This window comes from Sapajus apella, unplaced genomic scaffold (genome assembly GCF_009761245.1).
Source record: "Sapajus apella isolate SASKATOON/1434 unplaced genomic scaffold, GSC_monkey_1.0 scaffold19, whole genome shotgun sequence".
NCBI classification, from domain to species: Eukaryota; Metazoa; Chordata; class Mammalia; order Primates; family Cebidae; genus Sapajus; species Sapajus apella.
In genome coordinates this window covers 29,639,233-29,663,618 of record NW_022436959.1, presented here as the reverse complement: position 1 = coordinate 29,663,618, position 24,386 = coordinate 29,639,233, and the positions used below count along the sequence as shown (strand labels likewise).

The 24,386-nt window shown below is 39.4% G+C and overlaps 2 protein-coding genes and 1 pseudogene across 12 annotated transcripts in view; 2 read left to right on the top strand and 1 right to left on the bottom strand.

The window, feature by feature from the left end:
* COL28A1 (collagen type XXVIII alpha 1 chain) overlaps positions 1-3,964 on the bottom strand; it is a 207,582-nt gene extending 203,618 nt beyond the window's left edge. For 4 of the 6 annotated variants that reach the window (XM_032287127.1, XM_032287128.1, XM_032287129.1 and 1 more), the window contains exons 1-2: positions 3,835-3,964; positions 1,683-1,770 (exon numbers count right to left, since the gene is read on the bottom strand). The gene's annotated coding sequence lies outside the window, so the exon portion shown is untranslated. The remainder of the gene's footprint in view (positions 1-1,682; positions 1,771-3,834) is intronic. The other 2 variants (XM_032287131.1, XM_032287132.1) reach the window with 2 other exon arrangements.
* Positions 3,965-4,002: 38 nt separating this feature from the next.
* MIOS (meiosis regulator for oocyte development) overlaps positions 4,003-24,386 on the top strand; it is a 41,751-nt gene continuing 21,367 nt past the window's right edge. The window contains exons 1-5 of one of the 5 annotated variants that reach the window (XM_032287138.1): positions 4,033-4,199; positions 5,140-5,236; positions 9,938-11,271; positions 11,601-11,699; positions 23,738-23,992. In XM_032287138.1, coding sequence (XP_032143029.1) covers positions 9,978-11,271; positions 11,601-11,699; positions 23,738-23,992 — 1,648 coding nt within the window. In that variant the 5' untranslated portion in view covers positions 4,033-4,199; positions 5,140-5,236; positions 9,938-9,977. The other 4 variants (XM_032287134.1, XM_032287135.1, XM_032287136.1 and 1 more) reach the window with 4 other exon arrangements.
* LOC116557592 lies at positions 15,370-18,946 on the top strand (annotated as a pseudogene). Its single transcript, XR_004271590.1, has 2 exons — positions 15,370-15,380; positions 16,527-18,946. The product of XR_004271590.1 is annotated as an alpha-aminoadipic semialdehyde dehydrogenase pseudogene (transcript).

The following is a 24,386-nucleotide window of genomic DNA, read 5'->3' as shown; positions in this document are numbered from 1 at the left end:
ATTTAAAAAATATTAGAAATCATATACTTGACAACTATGTAAATTTATTTTGACAATGTTAATCCCAAAATTTATGAAGAAGTGTACTGATTTTAGAAATTTATTTGGGTATATGCTAGAAAACATTTTGAAAGCCACTATTTTAAGATATCCCAGATCTTCTGATATTCAACCTTTGTGAAAAGATTTCCTAAGCCATGGCACATGTTTACAACGCCTTCATTTCAGCTTGATACCTCCTCAGCCTCCATCTAAAAGTGAAACTTGCTCTCAGGTACAGAGTGATTTTGTTCATGTGGAAATAAAAAGAATTGGGATTAGCCAGTCACAGACTCCGCAAAATGTTCCAGTACTGTAGTAACGGAATTGCTGCCAGGAGCAGCTGTAAATAAGGAATAAATTGGCTGTCCTTCAACTGCTATCCTTTTTGTTTTAAAACTGTAACAAAAATCCTGTCCTGATAACTACAACATAAATGAAGAAGCTTAAAAAGAACATCCTGGCCAGGTGCGGTGGCTCCTTCCTGTAATCTCAACACTTTGGGAGGCTAAGGCAGGCGGATGACTAGAGGTCAGGAGTTTGAGACCGGCCTGGCCAACACGGTAAAACACTGTCTCTATTGAAAATACAAAAAGTAGCTGGGCATGGTGGCACATGCCTATAATCCCAGTTACTTGGGAGGCTAAGGCAGTAGAATTACTTGAACTCGGGAGGCAGAGGTTGCAGTGAGTCGAGACTGCATCACTGCAATCCAGCCTAGGCGACAGAGAGAGTCTCCATCTCAAAAAAAAAAAAAAAAAAAAAAAAAAAACCTATTAGGGATACAAATGTTTAAATTTAAAACAAAATACTGAGACTGAAATACAGCAGCTTTAGGATCTACTGTAAAACACATGTTTAGTAAAGGCAACTAGTATCATCTCAGACCAGTCTGTCAAGTTCCCTGCTACGGTTTACTGTTTCCAAAAGATACAAAGCACTCACCCAGCCCACTAAATGTTTTTTGGATACCTATGCAACAGGTGCTCAAGAAAATTCAAAGTTCTACACTAAAAGATTGCTACCCACAAGGATGTTGCTTTAGTGGAGAAGGGGAATCAGTTTCCAAAAAGATTGAGAAAAGTGTCACTTATTCCTGTTAGGGGCTTTAGAGGAACTGGTGGCAATATGAAAAAATATATACTTTCACAAAGTTTGAGTGGAAAAGGAAGTTGAAACAAGAACATTAGCTGGAGGGGGATGTAGACTAGAGAAAGATGTTGATTTAGGATTTATTCAACAAATTTTTATTGACCAGGTACTCATCCTGGGGATTAAGCAGAAAATAAAGTAGACAAATCTCCTCTGTTTTAGTTAGGGAATTAGCTAAGCTGCTCTAACAGGGCCAAACAAACAATGATTTTTTAAAGAACAAAGTTTATTTTCTCTTACATAATGGTCCAGAAGTCTGTGATTGATCCAAGGGAGAAGATGCCCCAGCTCCCTGAGATTAGTTTGTGACTTAGGCTAGTGTGAACAGCTTTGCCTTCATTAATACATGGCTTCCATTTCCAGTCTGTATCTCTTTTTGCCATTTGCCAGACAGCAGGAAGAGGGAAGAGAAAGTGTATATCAAGGAGCTTTCATTTTAAGGGACATGATCCAGTTCTACTCACATCTATAACTTTTTTATGTAGCCTTACCTGGCTGAAAGGGAGGCCAAGGAATGTCACGTCTAAGTGGGTCACCAAATGCCCTGCTCAAATTTGAATGTAGAGTTATTTCTTCTTACTAAAAAGAAAAAGAAAAAAAAAAAAAAAAAAAAAAAACAATGAAAACTGGGGATAAGGAGAAGACACAGTCTAGAACTAGACAACTATAGGAAAGTAAAGAGGTGGCAACATATGTGAAGTTGTGGTAAATATCATGAAGACAATAACAAAGGAGCTAATTTATAGGTAGTCAGTGACAAGTGAGTAGAGTCCTGAGTGAAGGGAGAGTATGAGTCATGTAGATTTCTGCATTCCAGGCAGAGGGAATAGCTAGTGAAGAAGCTCTGAGGCAAGAGCATACTTGTGATGTTTAAGGGACACTGAAGTCACAGAGACAAAAGACAAACCAGAAGAAAGTGATGATATGAAACCAAGTGAATGAGATATTTCATGAGAGAGGAACTAGACAAGAAAAACAAAAGTTGCAAGGGTGAAGCTTTGGCCTTTGAAACTGGCAGCATGGAGGTCATATGTGACCTTGACAAGTGGCAGTTTTGGTGGCATGCTGGGCACAAAGGACTGAATGGAGTGAATTCAAGGGAGACAGGAGGACATGGAATTACAGAAAGCAAATATGGTCCTCTGCTTTGAAGAGAGAATTGGAATGACTTGAGTATGTGTTGAGAGCCAGTAGAAATGGAGAAGCTAAGATACTTGGAAGTGGAGCAATTGATGGTGCAAAGTCTCAGAAGAGGAGAAATATACAGGGTTCCTCCTTTTACTTTTTGTTACCTAAAAGAAGATAAGAATGGGAGAGAATCAAGATGTTGGAGAAGGGAAGGAGGAAGTAGTGGGAGGCTGTGGAAATTCTACCTAACAGGTTTTTCTTTCTGAAGTAGGAGGCAGTGTCAGCTCCTGAGTGCAAGCAGAAAAGTTGTCCTCAACTATGTATAATAGGAGTGAATAAGGAAAAGATTTGTATTGATCTGAGGTTTTGTGGGGGTTTGAGGCCAGGGCCAAAACCATTGAAAAGACTGGCAAGATGGCGTTTGAAGTGACAAATACTGCCATGTCTCCCCTCGGTAATGTAGCACTTTCTTCAGCCTACACTCTTCTAATGGCAGGTTTGGAAAGGCAATACTCTCCCCAAACTCATCATCTTACCAAAACCAACTGCCATGAAGATCATCAGGACTAAAGCTCATTATGCTGTTTATAGCCATCACCCCCACAAGCCCAAGACCACCCACGTTTAAGCATGAACAGACAAGCAAAGACTGTCAGACATCTGAAGACTGCCTCGGGCTCAGACGTGTGACACCTGAGGCAGCACCATTCACTCAGGTTTGGTAACAAAAATCCTGGAATCCTCTTTCACGGTCATTCACTTGGTCAATCACCAAGCTCTATTCATCCCACTTTCTAAATATTCCCCAGGTCACCCACTTCTCTCCATGCCCACTCTCCATGCCACCGGTAACCTGCCTTTCCATCATTCCTCATTCTGATATTCCATCTCTCCAGCTCTCTGCACGAAAACTGATCATACCACTTGCCTGATTAAAAACTTTCGATGACTCTACCACTGCCTTTAGGAAAAAGTCTATCCGAACTCACTAAACTGGTTTCCAAACCCTTTGTGTCAGCATCTTAGTCTCTCCCCACTTCCTCTGCCCACTTATCCATACCTACTGCCTCCTCACTGCTATGTCTTCTCCTACCTAGCACTTGCTCTTCCTCAGTCCTGAAGGCTCTTTTCTTTCAGCTCTCACTGCACTATTCTCTGTCCTGGCTAATCCCATACTCATCCTTCTCGTCTCAGCCTAGTGGTCCTTAAGGAAGCTTTGCTGACGCCGGACACTGAGCGAGCGTCCCTCCCGTGTAGCACTGTGTTAGCCGTACCAAGCCATCGCTCTCCTTGCCTGTTTCCACGCGGGACCGTGTCTTTTTACCTCACTCCTGTCTCCTCAGCATTCCGGCATAGTGCTGGGAACATAACAGGTGCTCAAGACAAGTTTGTGGAATAACTAAATGAGTGAATAAATCATTAACCAAATATCTTTCATCTCCTACTACATCGTTCGCAAAAATATGTTTAATAGAAATTAAAATCGACCCAGTGACGTAGAGTGTGTAACCTTACTTGAAAACGACAGAGGTGGTTCTGAGAGGCAGTCCCAGCCAAGGAACCCGGGGATCCGGCCTGCAGACCCATGGGCGGGGCCTGCGGAAGGCGGGGCCTCCTGGCCAGTAACCCCGCCACGAGGCGGGGCGCCTCCCGAACGGGGAAGGGCGGGGCTCGCGGCGGGAAACTCCCCTTCCAAGGCCGAGGCTCGGCTGCGCGTCCCCGCGGCGTGGTAGTGGGGTCTTGGGGCCCCAGCCCAGTGGTGCAGGTCACCAGCCGCGCAGCCGCGGCCGCCATCTTGCCCGCGTCCGGGCTCCTGCGGCGGGAGGGGCGGCGTCCTGACCGGAAGCGGCTGTGCGGCGGCGGCGGCGCTGCCACCTCAGGTCAGTGAGTGCCACTCGGGCTGCGCCTCCGCTCTCGGGAGCGCTGCGAGTGCAGCGAAGGGCCCAAGATAGCCTGGTTGAAAGGCCTGGGCGTCTCGGCAGGGAGTGCGTTACGCGCTGTGGGGTCATCGTGCCTGGCGGCCGGCTGGGCCTCACAGGGAGCTACAGGGGGTTGCGGGCGGCCGCGAGGCGCGCGGGGACCTCCTCGGGACGCAGGGGGCCACGCTGCAGCCTTTGCCGCGGCAGGCTTGTAGGGAGCGGCGGCCTAGCCTTTCCGCTGAGGTTGAGTCAGGTGCCTGGAGCGGGAGAGTCGCACTCAGATTCCTGCTTTACCCGGAATTGCAACGTGCCCTGTTCCAGTTGTACCCTATTAAATACTGTACTACTTAAACGGCCTATCTCCCGGTGAGCTCTGTTTTCTTGGGATGAATGAAACCCTCACACATGTTGTGGACTTTGCTGAATTGCTTAGCAAATGACTGCTTTTGCAGGTCTTTTGTATATTTTAAGGGTAATTTGGATATGTGCATTGCATCTCCTTGAAGATGCTGATGGTGGAAATTTCTGTTTAGCCGCCCTCGTTGTAATTTGCCACGGTAAGAAAAGTAAAAAACAACATCAAAAAGCATGTGATTGGATACTTTGTACACTTAGTAGTATTGTAATGTGTTGGACTTCACCGTCCAGTAGCCTTATGGATTGAGAGGTTCTGTAAGTGTAAAATACACATTCGATTTCTCAGACACGGTGCCAAAAAATATATATATATAAACCCTCACTGATAATTTTTATGTTGATTACATATTGAAAGAATAATGGTCTTGATATGTTGGCTAAATAAAATGTATTTTTAAACTTAATTCCACCCATTTTTACTTTTTAAATGTGGCTACTAGGAATTTTTAAATCATATGGCTCACAGTATACTTCTTTTGGACAGTGCTGTTCCAGATATTCTGGTGAATGAACACAGAATCAGCGATGCTTTCCTTTGCTGAGAAACCACTGCTGGGAAGTGAGACTTGTTAAACTTGAAGGTGAGGATATAAATATAAGCTATAATTATTGCATACCGCACTCCTTCAACGCCTAATTTTGTAATGTCTCCAGCATTTGGAAAAAACATTAACTTTCAGGGCTCATTAAGGGATTGGTAGTGATACTAACATCTGTGTGATATGAAGAGCTCATTTCAGTTGATTGTCACAACTTTGTGAGATGGAAATGGGATAGATTTTATCTCCGTTTCATGGTTTTGGAGTAATTGCAAGATTTGTTAGAATCTGAGCTAGGGAGTGTCTGTAGGATTTCTGCCTCTAGATTGTTTTGTTAACACCAAATTCTTAGTGATGTATGTTCACAAGCAAGGAACTGTTTATACTGTGTGTTAGATGGTGAAAAAAAATACATCTCTTAAGTGTAGACATAGATGCAGCTCTCTATACAGGGCTAGTCTTCTGATGTGCAACCCGTGCAGTAGCACAGAGCCCAGCATTTAGAATGGCTAGCACTTACTTTAATGGCCAGTCTGCTATCAGACTGACATTTTAAAAAATTTTTCAGCTGGGCATGGTGGCTCGTGCCTGTAATCCCACCACTTTGGGAGACTGAGACAGGCCGATCACCTGAAGTCAGGAGTTCAAGACCAGCCTGCTCAACATGGTGAAACTCTGTCTCTACTAAAAATACAAAAAATTAGCCGGGTGCGGTGGTGGTGGGCTTTTGTAGTCCCAGCTACTCAGGAGGCTGAGGCAGGAGAATCGCTTGAACCCAGGAGGCAGAGGTTGCAGTGAGCCGAGATTGCACCACTGCACTCTAGCCTGAGCGACAAGAGCCAAACTCCGTCTCAAATAATAATAATAATTTTTAAATAAGGGCCCTGCATTTTTATTTTGCACCTCATCTTGCATATTGTGTAGCTGATCCTTTCTCTTTGCAGTAATGTAGGATGGAAGTTGACAGACCTTGGACAAGCATCAAAACATCTGGTCTTCACTTTACTCCTACATGAAATGAGAAGAATTTGCTAGTCTTTTTCTCTCAAGTTCTGTGATTCTGTATAAATTACTGTCATCAGATTTTGTGAATGGCAGTATAAATATTTTAGGTGCATAACATCAAGAAATGCTGATGATTCTCCATCGAGAGTCATGTAAATTAAAGTTTTAAAAATTACACTAAAACTTTGTAAGATGGATTTTTCTATGTGCCATCAAGATTGCTCACCATAGACCATTGGTATAAAGAATAGGATTGTGGAATGAAAGCGTAGATAAAAAATTTGTTTATTTAAACATTGATTTTTCATTGAGATGGGAAAATGGGCCAGATCTCATGATGTCTTCAATTAAGAGGTTTCCTTTGTTTGTGAGGGTGCAAGTGTGAACCCTTACTTGGCAGTATCTGTTCCTTTTCTTTGCTGTCATAGCTGCTTCCTATTACATGAGGTCCCCCTCTTCCTCCTCATACTTAAATGTTTAAACTCTCTTTAAGGTTTCACTTAATTTTATCACTACAGAGCTAGTTTTCTTTAGACCAGACACTTCATCTCTTCATGTTCACTGCTGTGTTCCCAGCTTTATAACAATGCCTAGAACATAAAAGGTGCCCAATCAATAGTTACAGAATAAATGACAGACAGTATGTTAGAGTAATTCTCTGTTAGGATGGCTTACTTTGGGGCTCTTGCCCATCATTAGAACCAGTTAGGATAGAAGACACTTTAATCTTGGCTGGAGCCAACCTCTGCTAGGAAGAGTAGAAGTGGAAGCACAAGGAAATAGGTAAAACTTGGAGATAGCAATTGTGAGAAGTGTCAGAGGGACCATTCAGCACATACATTTATTTAACAAATATTTATTAACTTCCTACTAAGTACCTAGCACTGTGCTGGGGACTAGAGGTACAATGGAACACAAAAAAATACTTCACCTGCTCTCATGGAGTGTATAATGCAGTAGAAGAGACACGATTCAGGGGAAAGAATACCGCTTAATGACAGTGTATGTCTGACTAACCTGACCTGGACTAGGGAGGAAATAGAGAGTGGTTGATGTCAAGGATCAGCAGGTGTTAACTGCCTTCCCTACCCAGAAAGCAGAGAAGTATGCTCTAACAAGAGGAAGCATCATTTGCAGAGGTATGGTGATGGGGGAGGAGGGTATACTCTAGGAAGTGAAAAGGACTATATAAAAGGACAGCAAGAATATTGTGCCACGAGGCGTGTGCAGTAGGCAGAGACCAAAAGCATGTAGGGTTTTATAGGTTAGATTGAAGATTTGTAACGCTATACTAAGAGCAGCTGGAGACCATTAGAGGATTTTAAGCAAGGAAGGATAGCCTGGTCAAGTTTTTATTGTAAAAGAATTATTACTCTTATAGCCTATAAAGCAGAATTTCTGAAGGATGGGGGAAAGATGACTAAAAGAAAAGCTGAGCCAGCACCACATACCAGATATGTTGTATACCTTGATTTCCTGAAATCGGTTTTCAGAGGCTTGAGACTATGCTCAGTGTCGTAGCACTTAGAAGCCTGAGTGAGGAGACAAGATGGTAAATAATTGGGTTGATCTGGGATTGGGGAAAGGCAAACCCAAAGTGGCAAGGAAGTCAAGACATTGAGGGTGCTAGTAAGAATATAATTGAAATGATTGATCCTGGGCTTGAGAAATACCAAAGAAGGAAATAAAACCAGTATAAAAATTTTTAAATTAGTACTCCCCAACCTTTTTGGCACTAGGGACTGGTTTCATGGAAGACAGTTTTCTCACTGACAGGGGATGGGGGCATGGTTTCAGAATGATTCAAGCGCATTACGTTTATGGTGGACTTTATTTCTATTATTTACATTGTACTATATAATGAAATAATTACACAACTCACCATAATATAGAATCAGTGGGAGCCCTGAGCTTGTTTTCCTGCAACTAGACGGTCCCACATAGGGGTGGTAGGAGACAGTGACAGATCATCAGTCATTAGATTCTCATAAGGAGCATACAACTTAGAACCCCTGCATGTACAGTTCACAATAGGGTTTGCCCTCCTGTGAGAAACTAATGCTGCTGCTGATCTGACAGGAGGCAGAGCTCTGGCAGCAGTGCCAGAGATAGGGAATGGCTGTAAATACAGGGGAAACTTCTTTGCTCCCTTACCTACTGCTCACCTCCTGCTGTGTGCCTGGTTCCTAACAGGCCAGGGACCTGGACTGCTCTGTGGCCCTGGAGGTTGGGGACCCCTGGTCTAAATTATATGAGTCTATGAAATTTTAGACTGGTAATTCCTAACTGAAACTCTTGCAAGATTAAAAAGAAAAGCAATTATGTTTGAGTTGAACTATTTAGTATGTCTATTAGAAGTCTATGCCAGGCTCTATATGTAGCACTAAGGATAGGGAGATAAGTGAACCATAGCTTTATGCTATGAGAACTGACAACCTAGTTGTACAGATACTAATTGCAATGAAGATTTTAAGTATGTTCACTTATTTTGAATCTAAACTATTCCTTTTGCCAGCCTCAGTTAGAAATAGGCATTTAAATTTTTGTGGTTAACCTTAGTTATTGAAACACCATTTTAAACTATAGCTATATTTAGTTTGTGCATCTAATGCTAGAATATTTACTTTTTTCAAAATTCTACTTTAACACTTATTCAAAGTTTGCAGAACCGAAAACTGAAAGAGCCTCTAATGATCACTTAATTCAGTTTCTCCAAATGTATGTGCGTATCACTGGTCATAAGATGCTTCGTAGATAAAACACAAACGTTTTTAATAGTTATATATTTCAGTGTATGTTAAAAAATACAATTAGCATAGCATACCATGATTCATGGACCTTATGAAGAGATTAAAGTCAACTTTCATATTTTAAAAATGAGTCAGTTTAAAGCAAAATATTAATGGCACAGGTTGCTACATGACTGAGGTTTGGGAAATACTAATCTAAAGCAACTCTTACATTATGTATATGAGAAAACAAAGGGGTTCCCCACACACAATGACTTTTCTGAGGCATATAACTAATATAGGCAGAGCTAGGACTAGAACTCAGGTTTGCTCAGTACATTCCAGTGTTTATTCTGCCGTTCAAGGCTGCTGCTTATTACTGAAAACTGAAGAAAGCTCTTAGTATGGCATTGTACTTTAAATCTATAGTGTTCATTACAATGGCCACATATGGTTATTTATATTGAAATTAGTTAAAATTAAGGTTTAAAATTTGAACTAGTCACATTTCTAGTGCTCAGTAGCTACATGTGGCTGGTGGTTACCATATTGGACAGCATGAACATAGAACATTTCTGCCACTGCAGAAAGTTTTATTGGGCAGTGCTGCTTTCAACTATTGCTTAGGAACATGATTCATAATGCTTTTAAGTTTTCCCCCCTTCAAAGGCATAACACTTAATAATTTGCTTACCACACTGAAGTTGTTATAACCCTGAAGTTAAACTGAAGGTTCTAGCAATAGTGCAATTAAGATAATTGATCATGGGAAATACAACCAGGATGGGAGTCTCAGATTCCTACTGGCTCATTTTATTGAAAGTGGTTGTTCTTTCTCCCTTTTTTCAATAAATATTTTCTTGAATTCATAGCAGATAGAAGAAATACAAATCTACTGAAAAAGAAGTTTCTTGAATAGAGAATTTTTTGACTTTCTAAATAGTTTATTCAATGTAAGAATTATATTTTGTTGGTATTTTAAATTTTTTTTATTTTTAAATATTTTCAGTGAATGGACCTGAGTGGACCCTTTGAGCACATCAGTAAACATGAGCGGTACCAAACCAGATATTTTGTGGGCACCACACCAGGTTGATAGATTTGTTGTTTGTGACTCAGAACTAAGTCTTTATCATGTGGAATCTACTGTGAATTCGGAACTCAAAGCTGGATCTTTACGTTTATCTGAAGACTCTGCAGCTACGTTACTGTCAATAAATTCAGATACACCCTATATGAAATGTGTTGCCTGGTATCTCAATTATGATCCTGAATGTCTGCTGGCAGTTGGACAAGCAAATGGTCGAGTTGTACTTACAAGTCTTGGCCAAGATCATAACTCAAAATTCAAAGATTTGATAGGAAAAGAGTTTGTTCCAAAACATGCAAGACAGTGTAATACTCTTGCCTGGAATCCACTGGATAGTAACTGGCTTGCTGCTGGTTTAGATAAGCACAGAGCTGACTTTTCAGTGCTAATATGGGATATCTGCAGCAAATACACTCCTGATATAGTTCCCATGGAAAAAGTGAGACTTTCAGCAGGTGAAACTGAAACAACATTATTAGTAACAAAACCTCTTTATGAGTTAGGACAGAATGACGCTTGTCTCTCTCTTTGTTGGCTTCCACGAGACCAGAAACTTCTCCTTGCTGGTATGCATCGTAACCTAGCTATATTCGATCTTCGGAATACAAGCCAAAAGATGTTTGTAAATACAAAAGCTGTTCAGGGTGTGACAGTAGACCCATATTTCCATGATCGTGTTGCTTCCTTCTATGAAGGTCAGGTTGCAATATGGGATCTTAGAAAATTTGAGAAGCCAGTTTTGACTTTGACTGAGCAACCAAAACCCTTAACAAAAGTAGCCTGGTGTCCCACTAGGACTGGTCTACTTGCCACTTTAACAAGGGATAGTAATATTATTAGATTATATGATATGCAGCATACACCCACTCCCATTGGGGATGAAACTGAGCCCACAATAATTGAAAGAAGTGTACAACCTTGTGACAATTACATTGCTTCCTTTGCATGGCATCCAACAAGTCAAAATCGAATGATAGTTGTAACTCCCAACCGAACAATGTCTGACTTCACTGTTTTTGAAAGGATATCTCTTGCCTGGAGCCCAATTACATCTTTAATGTGGGCCTGTGGTCGTCATTTGTATGAATGTACAGAAGAAGAAAATGATAATTCCTTAGAAAAAGATATAGCAACGAAGATGCGCCTTCGGGCTTTATCGAGGTATGGACTTGATACAGAGCAGGTGTGGAGAAACCACATTTTAGCTGGAAATGAAGATCCACAGCTCAAGTCACTCTGGTATACTCTGCACTATATCCTTTGCATTGTGAATTTTGTGAGGTGAATCAGGTAGAAGTATTCTTGAAGTTTGCTGAAAGGTCAGTCTATAAATACGTTGAATGGTTTATATATAAATACAAGTTACATAATACTAACATTATGAAGTAAAATTGCTCTAAACCCTTGAACTTGAAATACCACTTTGTAGATTCTGGAGGAGGAAGAAAAGTATCTCTGCAGTAGAGTAGAACCTCTTTATTTGCACTGACACCTATTATGAATTGGCTCCAAATAAAAATAAGTTTAGCTTTGAAATATTTTATTACGCATCATCACTAGTATTTCCTATGCATTTAAATACTTATGAAGCAATATACAGAAGATATGGATCAGAAATCTCCAGGCAACAAAGGATCGTTGGTTTATGCAGGAATTAAATCAATTGTAAAGTCATCTTTGGGTAAGAAAATTCCATTTCATTTTCTCCAATATGTTTATAACTTTTATACCTTTATTTTGCTCCTATCATTTGGCAGAAATTATCTAGTTATTTCAGGATCATGTACCTAAATATTCTTTTTCTGTTTTTTGATTAGGTATTTCAGTGAATTGTTGAGTTAAATGCATAATTGTATTTATATCCAAAACCCTTTTTGCAGGAAGTCTTAATTCTCTGAAGTGATGTTGACTTTCTTAAATCTATTCACACATTTATTCAGTATTATTTTTCTGAAAACCCAGTTTGAGAGGTTTTATGCTAGACAATTTATAGATTACTGATTGTTAGTTCAGATTTTATCACAGCATTTTGCCTTTTGAAAACTGGATTAAAAGATCTCTAATTGAAGGAGACTCCTTTTTGTTTCAGTCCCCAAATACTTTCATTGAGCTAACAGCAAGGACTATGATATGAAATATGGCCTGGGAAGAATTATACCTGAAATAGTCCTTGGTGAATTAGTGAATGAATTTATTAATGTGTGAGTTAATGTAGGATTGACATTGGTATGGTAAACTATTAAAGAATAAAGTAAAGGTGACAAAAACCAAACTTTTTTTTATGACTGCTTTAAACAGTTGTTCCTTTTCTTTTACTGGAATTGAATAATGGGTTATATTAGAATTGCAAGTTGAGTATACCTTATCCAAAATGGCTTGGGACCAGAAGTGTTTCAAATATTTTCAGATTTTCAAATATTTATATTACGTACTTTGAGACTGAGCCCTATTCTGAAATCCAAAATGCTCCAATGAGCATTTCCTTTGAATATCATCTTAGCATTCAGAAAGTTTCAGATTTTGAAGCCTTTTGGATTTCAGTTTTCAGATTTGGGATGCTCAACCTGTGACCTAGGATTTATTTTCCAGCTTTTCATAAGGCACATTTGGGCCCAAGTCAAGCTATTAGAAAAGTAGTTAACATTATTTGGTCAAAGAGCAGTAATAGAAGCAGTAAATTTGAACTTTTACAGAACTTGTATCAATACCATACAAACAAAATACAAAATAATAAAATTTTTTAGAGTAGGTTAAGTGTTTTAGTTAAACTGTTATTGTGTTTTTTTAAGGTCGTTCAAATTACTTTGGTCCACTTTACTGAAAGATACAGTAGACTACTTACTGATCAATTTGATTTTCTTGTTTTTGTATTAGTCCTCCACCAAAAAAAGTGACCTTTATTATAAATAGTAAAATGAATAAGTTTAGTTAGAAGCCACTGTTTTTATTAACATGGGTAAAAGGGAACAAATAGTGTTTTATGCCCACAAATAAACCTGGTACCATGGTTCATGATTTTAGAGCCATTGTCCATTGCTGCAAAGAATTAAACACCAAGTTTATAGGATTTATAGCGTCTTAGCTGTATAGTAGATCAGGACACACTGTACTCAGTTATTTAGAGGTTAGTTATTGTGTTTGTTGTAGTTTGATATATTTTAAGGAAAAGCCAACCTTTGATGAAAAGCAAAAGGGGAAAATGTAATATCTTTATGTTTCTGGTGCACTAGAGACAAACTGAGTATCCCACCCTTGAGTCAAAATAGTCTTGACCCAGACTAAAGAAAGGCTACTGTTGGAAAGATTTCTTCATTCATCATTCTCTCGCTGCTCTCATTGCTAGATTTTCAGCTTTTTGTTTTGTTTGGTATAGATATTTTTGTATCTACTACCTAAAGGTGAAAAGTAGAGAAATACTGTCAAATATGACACTCTTAGATTTCAGTCTTCTGTTCTACTTGGCCATACCTTTTCCTCTAATTGTGTCTCTAATAATTCATCACATGGTAAGCCAACACATTGAGCCATCTTGTCTACAGTAACCTAATACACAAGTTTATTACAGCACACAGCTAGATTTTAATTTTGGTAACAAATAGTATGTATATATATAAGTGCTTGCTATGAATTAGTTTCTTTTCCCATGTTACTTTAATTTTTACAACTACAATATGAAGTAAGCTCATTCGTTCAGCAAGTATTTATTACATGCTCCCTGTATGCCAGGAGTTATCCTAGGAACTAGAGACATAACTCTCAAGAAGATATATAAATCTCTTCCTTCATGGAGATTGAGCAGGTTCAAAGTTGTCTCTGCTCTTGGGGAGTTTACATTCTAATTTAGAATATAGACAAGTAAACAGGCAGTTATAACATAGGGAAGAACAAACGGTTATATACAGGAAGGATTCCTAATCTGGTTGCAGGGATGAGAGGTTTCTCAGAGGAGGTACAGTCAAAAACAAGTTCCAGGCAGGAAGCAGCATATGCAGTGGGCCCAGAGGGTAGAGAGCATAGCACATTATTATGCCTGGAAGACAGCATGAGAGAGCAAGTGAGGAAAGAGTGGAGGCTAGAAAGCTAAGCAATAAGCTAACTCAGGAAAGACTTAGAAATCATGCTAAGAATTTAGGGAGATTCATCTTGTAAGGCAGGGATATGGATGGATTTTGACAGATTTGTGTTTTAAAAATGTGGATCAAGAGTGATAGTAGGGACATCTGATAGAAGCCTGCTGTAAGGAGGCAAGACGTGATGGTATCCTTACCAAAGTTAGTAACAGAGGGGCTAGAGAAATGTGGATACATTAGAGAATAGGACAAAATTTAATGATTAAGTCATGATTAAGTAGATAAAGGGGTTGGAGAAGATGGAAAAGTCAAAGATAGCACACACATATTTAGTTTGGGAAACTAGTTAATTTTAAGTATGTTAATTAGAAACAACATCGGAGGAGTATTTGCGTTTATTTTGGAGCAAGTTGAAATCAAGATACTTAGGTACAGATGTCCCTTGGGCAATAGGATATGAGTCCAAAGCTCAAGGGAGGAATATAATGTATGTTTTAAATAAATGACATTTGATGGAGTAGATGGAATTGTTCAGAGTAAGAACAGAAAGAGGTGGCTTAAAGGAGGCTGAGTAGAATTGTCGAGAGATGTAGGAGAAAGATCTTTATGACAAAAACCGCAAATCACTTTTGCACCAACGTAATATGTATTCACATGGATGAGGGAAGAGAGGTCAATTGTGCAGTGCTCCATGTTTCAGATCCAGCCAAATAAGAACTAAAAAGGACACACTGATTTTAGGAATAGGAGAAGGTCTTCACTGGTTGTATGGATAGCCAATGGCAGTTAGATTAGAAATTCAGAGTGGGTTGAGGAAATGAAGTCATCAATTATAAATACTTTTTTCAAGAAATTTGACTATATAAAAGAGGAAATGATATTCATACGAGGAGGCAAATCTGGAACCAGGAGCTTTGTGTTGCTTTATTTTTCTTTTCAACATGGGATTCATTTAAGCATGTTTAAATGCTGATTGGAAGAAACCCACAGAAAGAGGTTAAATATGCAGAGAGAAGGGAATGAAGCAAAACTTCTAGAAATAGGAGGGAATGGGATCCAGAGCACAGGTTTATTTAGCTTTAGATACAAGGGTGCACACCTCCACGTTTGCCAGAGGAAAGGATGCCGTATGCAGGTTGTTTAAGGTTCAATGACCAAAGGCTGAGGGATTTCTCATTTTATAACTCCTGTTGAGAAGTAACAGGGAGCTTGTAGGAAGAGCATATGGAGAAGAGGATGTAGGGCTGTGGAGGCCCCACAGGGTCATGGGGTATCCCTTATGCTGTGTTGAGGTGCAGGATCCGAGAAGTAAAGAGACAGGACACTGAAGAACTGGTGAACAGCATCTGGACTTGGGGAGCCATACCACCTGTGAGTGGAGATCAGTGGCGGCCCCTCAAATGCCCAAGAGCATCTGTATTTATTAGGTACAAGCAGGGGGCAGGGTCGTGAGTGAGGTCATCATCTATAGGTTTAGTAATAGGGCGTACATAATCACATGAGTTACAAGCGAGGGGGCCACCCCATTACGTCACTTGGGCGGAGAGGTGGGCTGTGCGCAGTAGTAGAGGGTCGTATACAGAAAAGGGGTCCACCCCCATTAGGCCACCGAGGCAAGGAGGTGGGCTGTATGCAACAGGTATCATGTGCAACACTTCTTATCTGAGGGCTGGAGACTTCAAAGGATTTCTAATAGGAGGATACTGTAAGCTTAATGTAGTGGGAGCTGACAGGCGTATGCTCTTAAGATATTTATGGGAGGATGATTTGAGCCAACACAGAAGTGAGAAAAGACTGACAGGGTGTATAGCCGCCGTGACTGGTCACACCAGAGGGGTTCTTCTCCCTCCCAGAGGGGTTCTTCTCCCTTGGTTACTTCCAGGATCTCAGGCCTGAGGCCTACTTTCCACAGGAACTGGATGCCCGATACTACAACTCCTTTATCAGGAGGAGAGGCACTTGCTCCAAGCCTGCCACACAGCATATGCCCTTTCAGGCAGGGACGCCTGGTTCTTTGGTTCTTGTTCTGGTCTGGCTGTTTTCCCATCTACTGCTTCTGCTGTGTGACTGTTCTAGGCATTCCTCCTACTACATACTACTATATGGTTATATGGAAGGATTATATAAATCAGCACTAAATGTGTCAGTACAGCTCTGACTACAATACCTATATGATTATACACAAAGATTATATAGAACTAAGTAGATATAAGTATTAAGTATGATTATGTAAACTATATATAAGCAGTAAGTTATACTTCAAGCACTAATTCTTTAAACTAATATGTGATTATGCAGGATTATATAAAGGAAACAGCTGAGCAATAATACTATAAACTAAGATACTCTTCAGGCACTGCTTGTGCCTGGGGGTCTGGACAGTTCTCCTTCCTCGGTGCCCATGGGGGGTGTTGCCCATGGGCAACGAGGAAGGAGAGAAACATGGGAAGATTACGGGTTAATATTATTTTATCAAAAGGTAGAATAAAGGACAGCAGGGCAAGATAATTTACTATATTGGCGAGAGAGTGATTCACTTGACCCTTGGGATCTTATTTGGATAGAAATGAAAAATGAAGACAGGATAAGACTGATAAGTAAAAATAATAGGGGTGAAGACACTGTGAGATTGTGAAAAATATAAGAAATTGAGATTTTTGGAAGGCTACATGGGGTTAGACACTAGCTCTTTGGAAGGAGGACAGTTTCGAATATGGCTGTGAAAGGAGTAGCTAAAGTCTTGGAGGTGTAGACTACTGGAGATAAGGAGCAAAGGAACTGAGAGAGGCTAGTTTGTTGAATGGGCTAAGGGCTGAAATTAACCCAGGATGAGGAAAATGCATGCTCTGAGGAAATCTCTTCTACAGTCCTGTATAGCAAGTTCACAGTGTTATTAGTAGGTATAATTCCTTTTTTTTTTAAGATGGCAGAAAGTTGTATAAAAAATATTGACCTGCTTTTCATCCATCATGAATATTTTTAATCCTTAAAGAGTAAGCTCTACCCCAAGTTCTAGGCTCAGTATGTGGCGCCTCCCCCATATGCTGTGTGTGCACACTGCAAAGACCAACAAGCTCCCTGATCCTTGGAGCAGGCCTGCCGCCTTCATGTCCACTCTCCTGATCAATCAGCCCCAGTATTCGTGGCTGAAAGAGCTGGGCCTCCTAGAGGAAAACGAGGGTGTGTATAATGGAAGCTGGGGAGGCTGGGGAGAGGTTATTATCACTTACTGTCCTGCTAACAACGAGCCTGTAGCAAGAGTCCGTCAGGCCAGTGTTGCAGACTATGAAGACACCGTAAAAGCAAGAGAAGCATGGAAAATCTGGGCAGATATTCCTGCTCCAAAACAAGGAGAAATAGTAAGACAGATTGGCGATGCCTTGCGGGAGATCCAAGTACTAGGAAGCTTGGTGTCTTTGGAGATGGGGAAAATCTTAGTGGAAGGTGTGGGAGTAGTTCAGGAGTATGTGGATATCTGTGACTATGCTGTTGGTTTATCACGGATGATTGGAGGACCTATCTTGCCTTCTGAAAGACCTTGCCATGCACTGATCGAGCAGTGGAATCCTGTAGGCCTGGTTGGAATCATCCCTGCATTCAATTTCCCTGTGGCAGCGTATGGCTGGAACAACACCATCGCCTTGATCTGTGGAAATGTCTGCCTCTGGAAAGGAGCTCCAATAACTTCCCTGATTAGTGTGGCTGTCACAAAGATAATAGCCAAGGTTCTGGAGGACAACAGGCTGCCTGGTGCAATTTGTTCCTTGACTTGTGGTGAGCAGATAGTGGCACAGCAATGGCCAAAGATGAACGAGTGAACCTGCTGTCCTTCACTGGGAGCACTCAGGTGGGAAAACAGGTGGCTCTGATGGTGCAGGAGAGGTTTGGGAGAAGTTTGTTGGAACTTGGAGGAAATAATGCCATTATTGCCTTTGAAGATGCAGACCTCAACTTAGTTGTTCCATCAGCTCTCTTCGCTGCTGTGGGAACAGCTGGCCAGAGGTGTACCACTGCGAGGCAACTGTTTGTGCATGAAAGCATCCATGATGAGGTTGTAAACAGACTTAAAAAGGCCTATGCACAGATCCGAGTTGGGAACCCATGGGACTCTAATGTTCTCTGTGGGCCATTCCACACTAAGCAGGCAGTGAGCATGTTTCTTGGAGCAGTGGAAGAAGTAAAGAAAGAAGGTGGCACAGTGGTCTATGAGGACAAGGTTATGGATCGCCCTGGAAATTATGTAGAACCGACAATTGTGACAGGTCTTGGCCACAGTGCATCCATTGCACACACACAGACTTTTGCTCCGATTCTCTATGTCTTTAAATTCAACAATGAAGAAGAGGTCTTTGCATGGAATAATGAAGTAAAACAGGGACTTTCAAGTAGCATCTTTACCAAAGATCTGGGCAGAATCTTGCACTGGCTCGGACCTAAAGGATCAGACTGTGGCATTGTAAACGTCAACATTCCAACAAGTGGGGCTGAGATTGGAGGTGACTTTGAAGGAGAAAAGCACACTGGTGGTGGCAGGGAGTCTAGCAGTGATGCCTGGAAAAAGTACATGAGAAGGTCTACTTGTACTATCAGCTACAGTAAGGACCTTCCTTTGGCCCAAGGAGTCAAGTTTCAGTAAAGGTGTTTTAGATGAACATTGCTTAATTTGAGGTGTTCCAGCAGCTGTTTTTGAAGAAGACAAAGAAAATTAAAGTTTTCCCTGAATAAGTGCGTCATTATGACTGTGACATTGACTAATCCCCCATGACCCCAAAGCCCTGATTAAAAATCAAGAGACTCATTTTTTAAAAATCAAAATAAAATTGTTACAACATAGCTATATTTACTTAAAAAAAAAAAAGAGTAAGCACTATAGCTCCAGCTACTCAGGAGGCTGAGATAGGAGGATCCTTTGAGCCCAGGAGTTTGAAGCAAGCCTGGGCTACATAGAGACCCTGTGTCTCTCGTTTTTTTTTTGTTTTGTTTTGTTTTGTTTTTTTGTTTTTTTTTTTTGGGTGGGGGGTGGGATTTAAATGTAATCTAGAGAACTGAGAAATTTTTTTAGACAAAATGACTTCAAGGGAAAAATAGCTAGGATTTCTTATAAACTGGATAATGTTATTGCTTTGTATATAGATATTAAAATGCAACAGATTAATAGCTACAAAGAGCATAGTGTCGGTTTGCTGATTTGAAAGAAATGTTTAAATCTTAATTTTCCTTTTTTTTTTTTTGAGATAAGAATCTCTTTCTCTGTTACTCAGGCTGGAGTGCAGTAGCACAACCTTGGCTCACTGCAACCTCCACCTCCTGGGTTCAAGTGGTTTTCGTGCCTCAGCCTCCCAAGTAGCTGGGATTACAGCCACATGCCATTATACCAGCTAATTTTTGTATTTTTTGTAGAGACAGGGTTTTGCCCCAGTGGCCAAGCTGGTCTCAAAGTCCTGACCTCAAGTGATCTGACTGCGTCGGGCTCCCAAAGTGCTGGGGTTACAAGCGTGAGCCTGGCCTGAATCCTGATTTTTAATGTTTAAATAAACTTATTTTCCTTGCAGCCATCAATAAAACATTTCCTATTATTTATAGGACAATCTCAAATTTAGGGCATACAATTTTATTTAGCGTTGCATGACATGCATAAATATATTTTACTTCATTTTCAGAGCCATATTAAAAATTTATATGTTAAACTCATAACTGTACGTTAAAACCCACACTGATGTCATATTGCTTATTTGATAATCCTAATCATCCACTGTAGCATAGTAATCAATAAAAAGGTCTCTAAGCAAAAAAAAAATATGATACAATAACCATGTTCTTAACATGCAGAATATATTAATATTTTCACCTCCTTGCAGTGACTTCTTTAAATTCATACTCAGTCATGCATTGCATAATGACATTAATGTTAACAATTGACTGCATATATGATGGTGGCCCCATAAGATTTAATACTGTATTTTTAACTTTACCTTTTCTGTGTTTAGGTACACAAATACTTATCATTGTGTTACAGTTACCTGCAGTATTCAGTACAGTAACTTGCTATAAAGTGGAGGTGTCCAATCTTTTGTCTTCCCTGGGCCACATTGGAAGGATTGTCTTGTGCCACACACGATACACTAATGATAGCTGATGAGCTAAAAAATAAAAAAAGTTTTTAAAAAGTCCCTTCTTCAAAATCTCGCAATGTTTTAAGAAAGTTTACACATTTCTGTTGGGCCACATTCAAAGCTTTCCTGGGCTGTGGGTTAGACAGGCTTGCTGTAAAGGTTTATATCCTAGGAGCAATAGGCTATACCATGTAGCCCAGGTATGTAGTAGGCTATACCATTTTGGTTTGTGTAAGTACACTCTGTGATGTTCACACAACAACGAAATTGCCTAACAACACATTTCTCAGATGGTATCCCTACTGTTAATCAACACGTGACTGTATTTTTCTCTATTCTATTCCATGACATGATTTCTATAAAAACTCTAAAGAAATTAGAATATTATTATATTATTAAGCTGTAAGGAATCACTTGAAAAATAAATTGCTGATTTTTGCTCACCTGTTTTAAAATTTTATTATCGCTAAATACCAGCTTTGAATCCAAAATTTTATAGGAGAGATGTGAAAATAAATACCTTATAATACATCTTAGCCTCTACCTGAAATTTAATGACTGAATTCTGCCCTGACAATTTAAATGTTATATAGAATGAATGTTTTGATTTTCAAATGAGTGTTTTATTAAAAATTTTTTAATCAGAATGAATGTTTTAATTTTTAAGTGTTTTATTAACTTTATCATTAATCGTTATGAGTTTTCACATTATAAAGATCCACTTTCATAAGCTAAAAGTGATTTTTTTTGTAGGCTGACTCTCCTCATGGTTGCAAATAAAGTAGCATGCTGCTGCTTTTTAGTGCTCTTAAAGTAAGGAAACTTCTTTTTAGAAGTTTCCTCTTAACTTCTTGACTTGAATTGGCAATAGTTTCCAATGGTCAGTTTAAAAAATAAGTAACTTCAAGTATAATTAACTATTTTTTGAATTTCCAAATTTTACAAATAACACATCTTGAAACTTTTTCATAAATCAGATATAAAATATGTACTAACATGCATAGTACTTTAGACTTGTCACAGCCTAAAATTAGATAATCATACAAGGTTTTTACAAGTATGAATTAAGTATAATGGAGAGTTTAGACCTTTGCTATGTACTATCTTACCTTTTTTTTTTTTTTTTTTTTTAAGAGACAGAATCTCTGTACCCAGGCTTGGGTGATCTCAGCTACTGCAACCTCTACCTCCTAGGTTCAAGTGATTTTCCTGCTTCAGCCCCCTGAGTAGCTGGGACTACAGATACACACCACCATATCTGGCTGATTTTTGTGTTTTTAGTAGAGACCAAGTTTCACCATGTCGGCCAGGCCGGTTTCGAACTTCCGACCTCAGGTGATCTACCCGCCTCGGTGTCTCAAAGTGCTGGGATTACAGGCATGAGCCACCGCACCTGGCCTAAAATTTTTCTTAAAAATCACTTAGTCTGAATACTTGAAAAGAGTAAAAATAGGCCAGGCGCGGTGGCTCATGCCTATAATCCCAGCACTTTGGGAGGCCAAGGTGGGTAGATCACCTGAGGTCGGAAGTTTGAGACCAGCCTGGCTAACATGGCGAAACCTGGTCTCTACTAAAAACAAATTAGCCTGGCGGAGTGGTGTGCACCTGTAGTCCCAGCTGCTTGGGAGGCTGACACAGGAGAATTGGTTGAACCTGGGAGATGGAAGTTGCAGTGAGCTGAGATCATGCCACTGCACTCTAGCCAGGGTGACAGAACAAAACTCCATCTCAAAAAAAAAAAAAAAAAAAAAAGGAAAATTTTATGTAATTTAACTTGCAAATGAGAATTAAGTTTTTAATATTTTCTTATTTTTGCTTGGGTTTGTTTATATGTTTAATTCCTTGACCAGAATGACTACAGCTAAATTAACTTTGGAGGGTGTATTTTCATTCATTTACTATCTCATCATTTCCATGGGTCAGGAGTCTGGGCACACCTTAGCTGAGTCCTCTATTCAGAGTTTCAGAAAGGCTAACCAGAAGGTATCAGCCAAACTGTATTTCTTTCTAGAGATCAGAGTGCTCTTCCAAGTTCATGGAATTGTTGGCAGGATTCAGTTCCTTGCAGCTGTAGGACTGAGGTAACCATTTTCTTGCTGGCTGATGGCCAGAGGCTGCTGTCAGCTCCCTAGAGGCTGTTCATACTTCCTTGCCACGTGGCCTTCTCATAGACCCTCTCACAGCATGGCAGCTTTTACTTCTTCAAGACCAGCAGGAGATGTGTCTTGTGCTGCTTCTCTCTTACCTCTAGACCTTCTTTCAAAGGACTTACTTGGTTAGGTCAGGCCCACACAGGATAATGTTCCCTTGATTCACTCAGTGAACTGAGTAAGGGCCTTAATTATATCTGCAAAATGCTTTCATCTCTGCTATATTCTTTATCTTGAGACAAGTTGTAGATTCTACCTGTACTCAAGGGGATGGGATGACACAAGAATGTGGTTACCAGGGGGACAGGAATAGAGCCCTTCTTAACAGTTCTGCCTACAACCAACAAGTTGAATGAGGAATTCTAGAAACTGTTTTGTTGATCTAGTTATTTACAGATGTATAATTGCAGTATTAGATGTAAACGTATAAATATATAATTACTATAAATTATAAAATGTAAATTACTACAAAAAATAAAAAGTTGGTAATGTTGGACATTCATGTTGCCTAATTCGTAATTTATTCTGAAAATCCTTTTTGTTAGAAAACATAATTAGGTAATGACAATTTTGATGGTAAAACTTTTTAGGACATTTAAGAATTAGTTATTACAGTTCTTAAGTGTCACCTTTATTTGTTTTGACGTCATTTGGCACTAAGTATCATTCTAAGTGAAATTACTCTGTCATTAGGATCAACTGCCTTCATTGCAATGTAAATAATGCTACAAGAATAGCAATGTTTTGTTCTGAAAAAAGAATGATAAATGAGATTTTCTGAATTAGTAAGGGGAAAAAAAGCCTTCAAGTTATTCACATTGTATGTTAAAGTTATTACTTACCTTAAACTTTCAATGTACTTTCAAGTCTATAATCTTGTTTTTTAATATACAGAGAAAGAAGAAAGAGTACTTTACTTGATTTCAGACAGTAGGGGTACCTCGTGAATAAAACAGACAAGACACTTGCCCTTTTGGAGCTTACGTGCTAGTGGGAGAAGAGATAAGACTGAAAAATAAATTAATAACTACATGGGAGCACATGTAAAGTGCTAAAGGAAATAGAGGAAACAATGAGTGGGGAATTAGATAATAACAGGTGTATCTAATTTAGTTTAGGTAGCCAGGGAACCTTCTCTGAAGCGGTCAGTTCATCTGAGCATTTGCTCTTATTTCAGTAGTTCTTTGGTAACTCAAGGAGCTATTGTATTTAAAAACATGCAAAATATGTTATATTTGGGGCATATTTCATATTTACACTATCATAAAATTGTGGTCAAGAAGTTAAATATTCTAAATGTGTCGAAATAGTTCTCTGTAAAACTGACTTATTTTCAAAATATATTTCAAAATAACAAAACAATATATAAATGTTTTTTGTTTTTAGGAATGGTGGAAAGCAGCAGACATAATTGGAGTGGGTTGGATAAGCAAAGTGATATTCAAAATTTAAATGAAGAGAGAATCTTAGCTTTACAACTTTGTGGGTGGATAAAGAAAGGAACGGATGTAGATGTGGGGCCATTTTTGAACTCCCTTGTACAAGAAGGGGAATGGGAGAGAGCTGCTGCTGTGGCATTGTTCAACTTGGATATTCGCCGAGCAATCCAAATCCTGAATGAAGGGGCATCTTCTGAAAAAGGTATTAGGTTATAATCTAAGATATTATCATCTGAGATGTTAGCAGTTCATAGAATCTCTTAAAGAGGCTAATAATTTTCAAATATCTAATCACTTAATATTTTATTTAATTTTTGTTGGAAGAGAAAACACGGTAATATATCTATAATAGTAAATACTTAGCTCATCCCTTATGCCTTGGTTTAGATCTGTAAAAACAAAGGCGTGTCTTAAATGTCAGTATAATATTGTAAGGAGTCCTCAACTGTGTCCATTTTCAATGTCTTCTCTTTTAAAGATAGTTCACATACATTTTAAAAAATATATTTCCTTAAAGATTAGGATTACTTTAGCCTGCAGGTATTTTTATGATACATATTTGAGTGTGTTTTAGTTTATATTTTTTTGGATGGTGG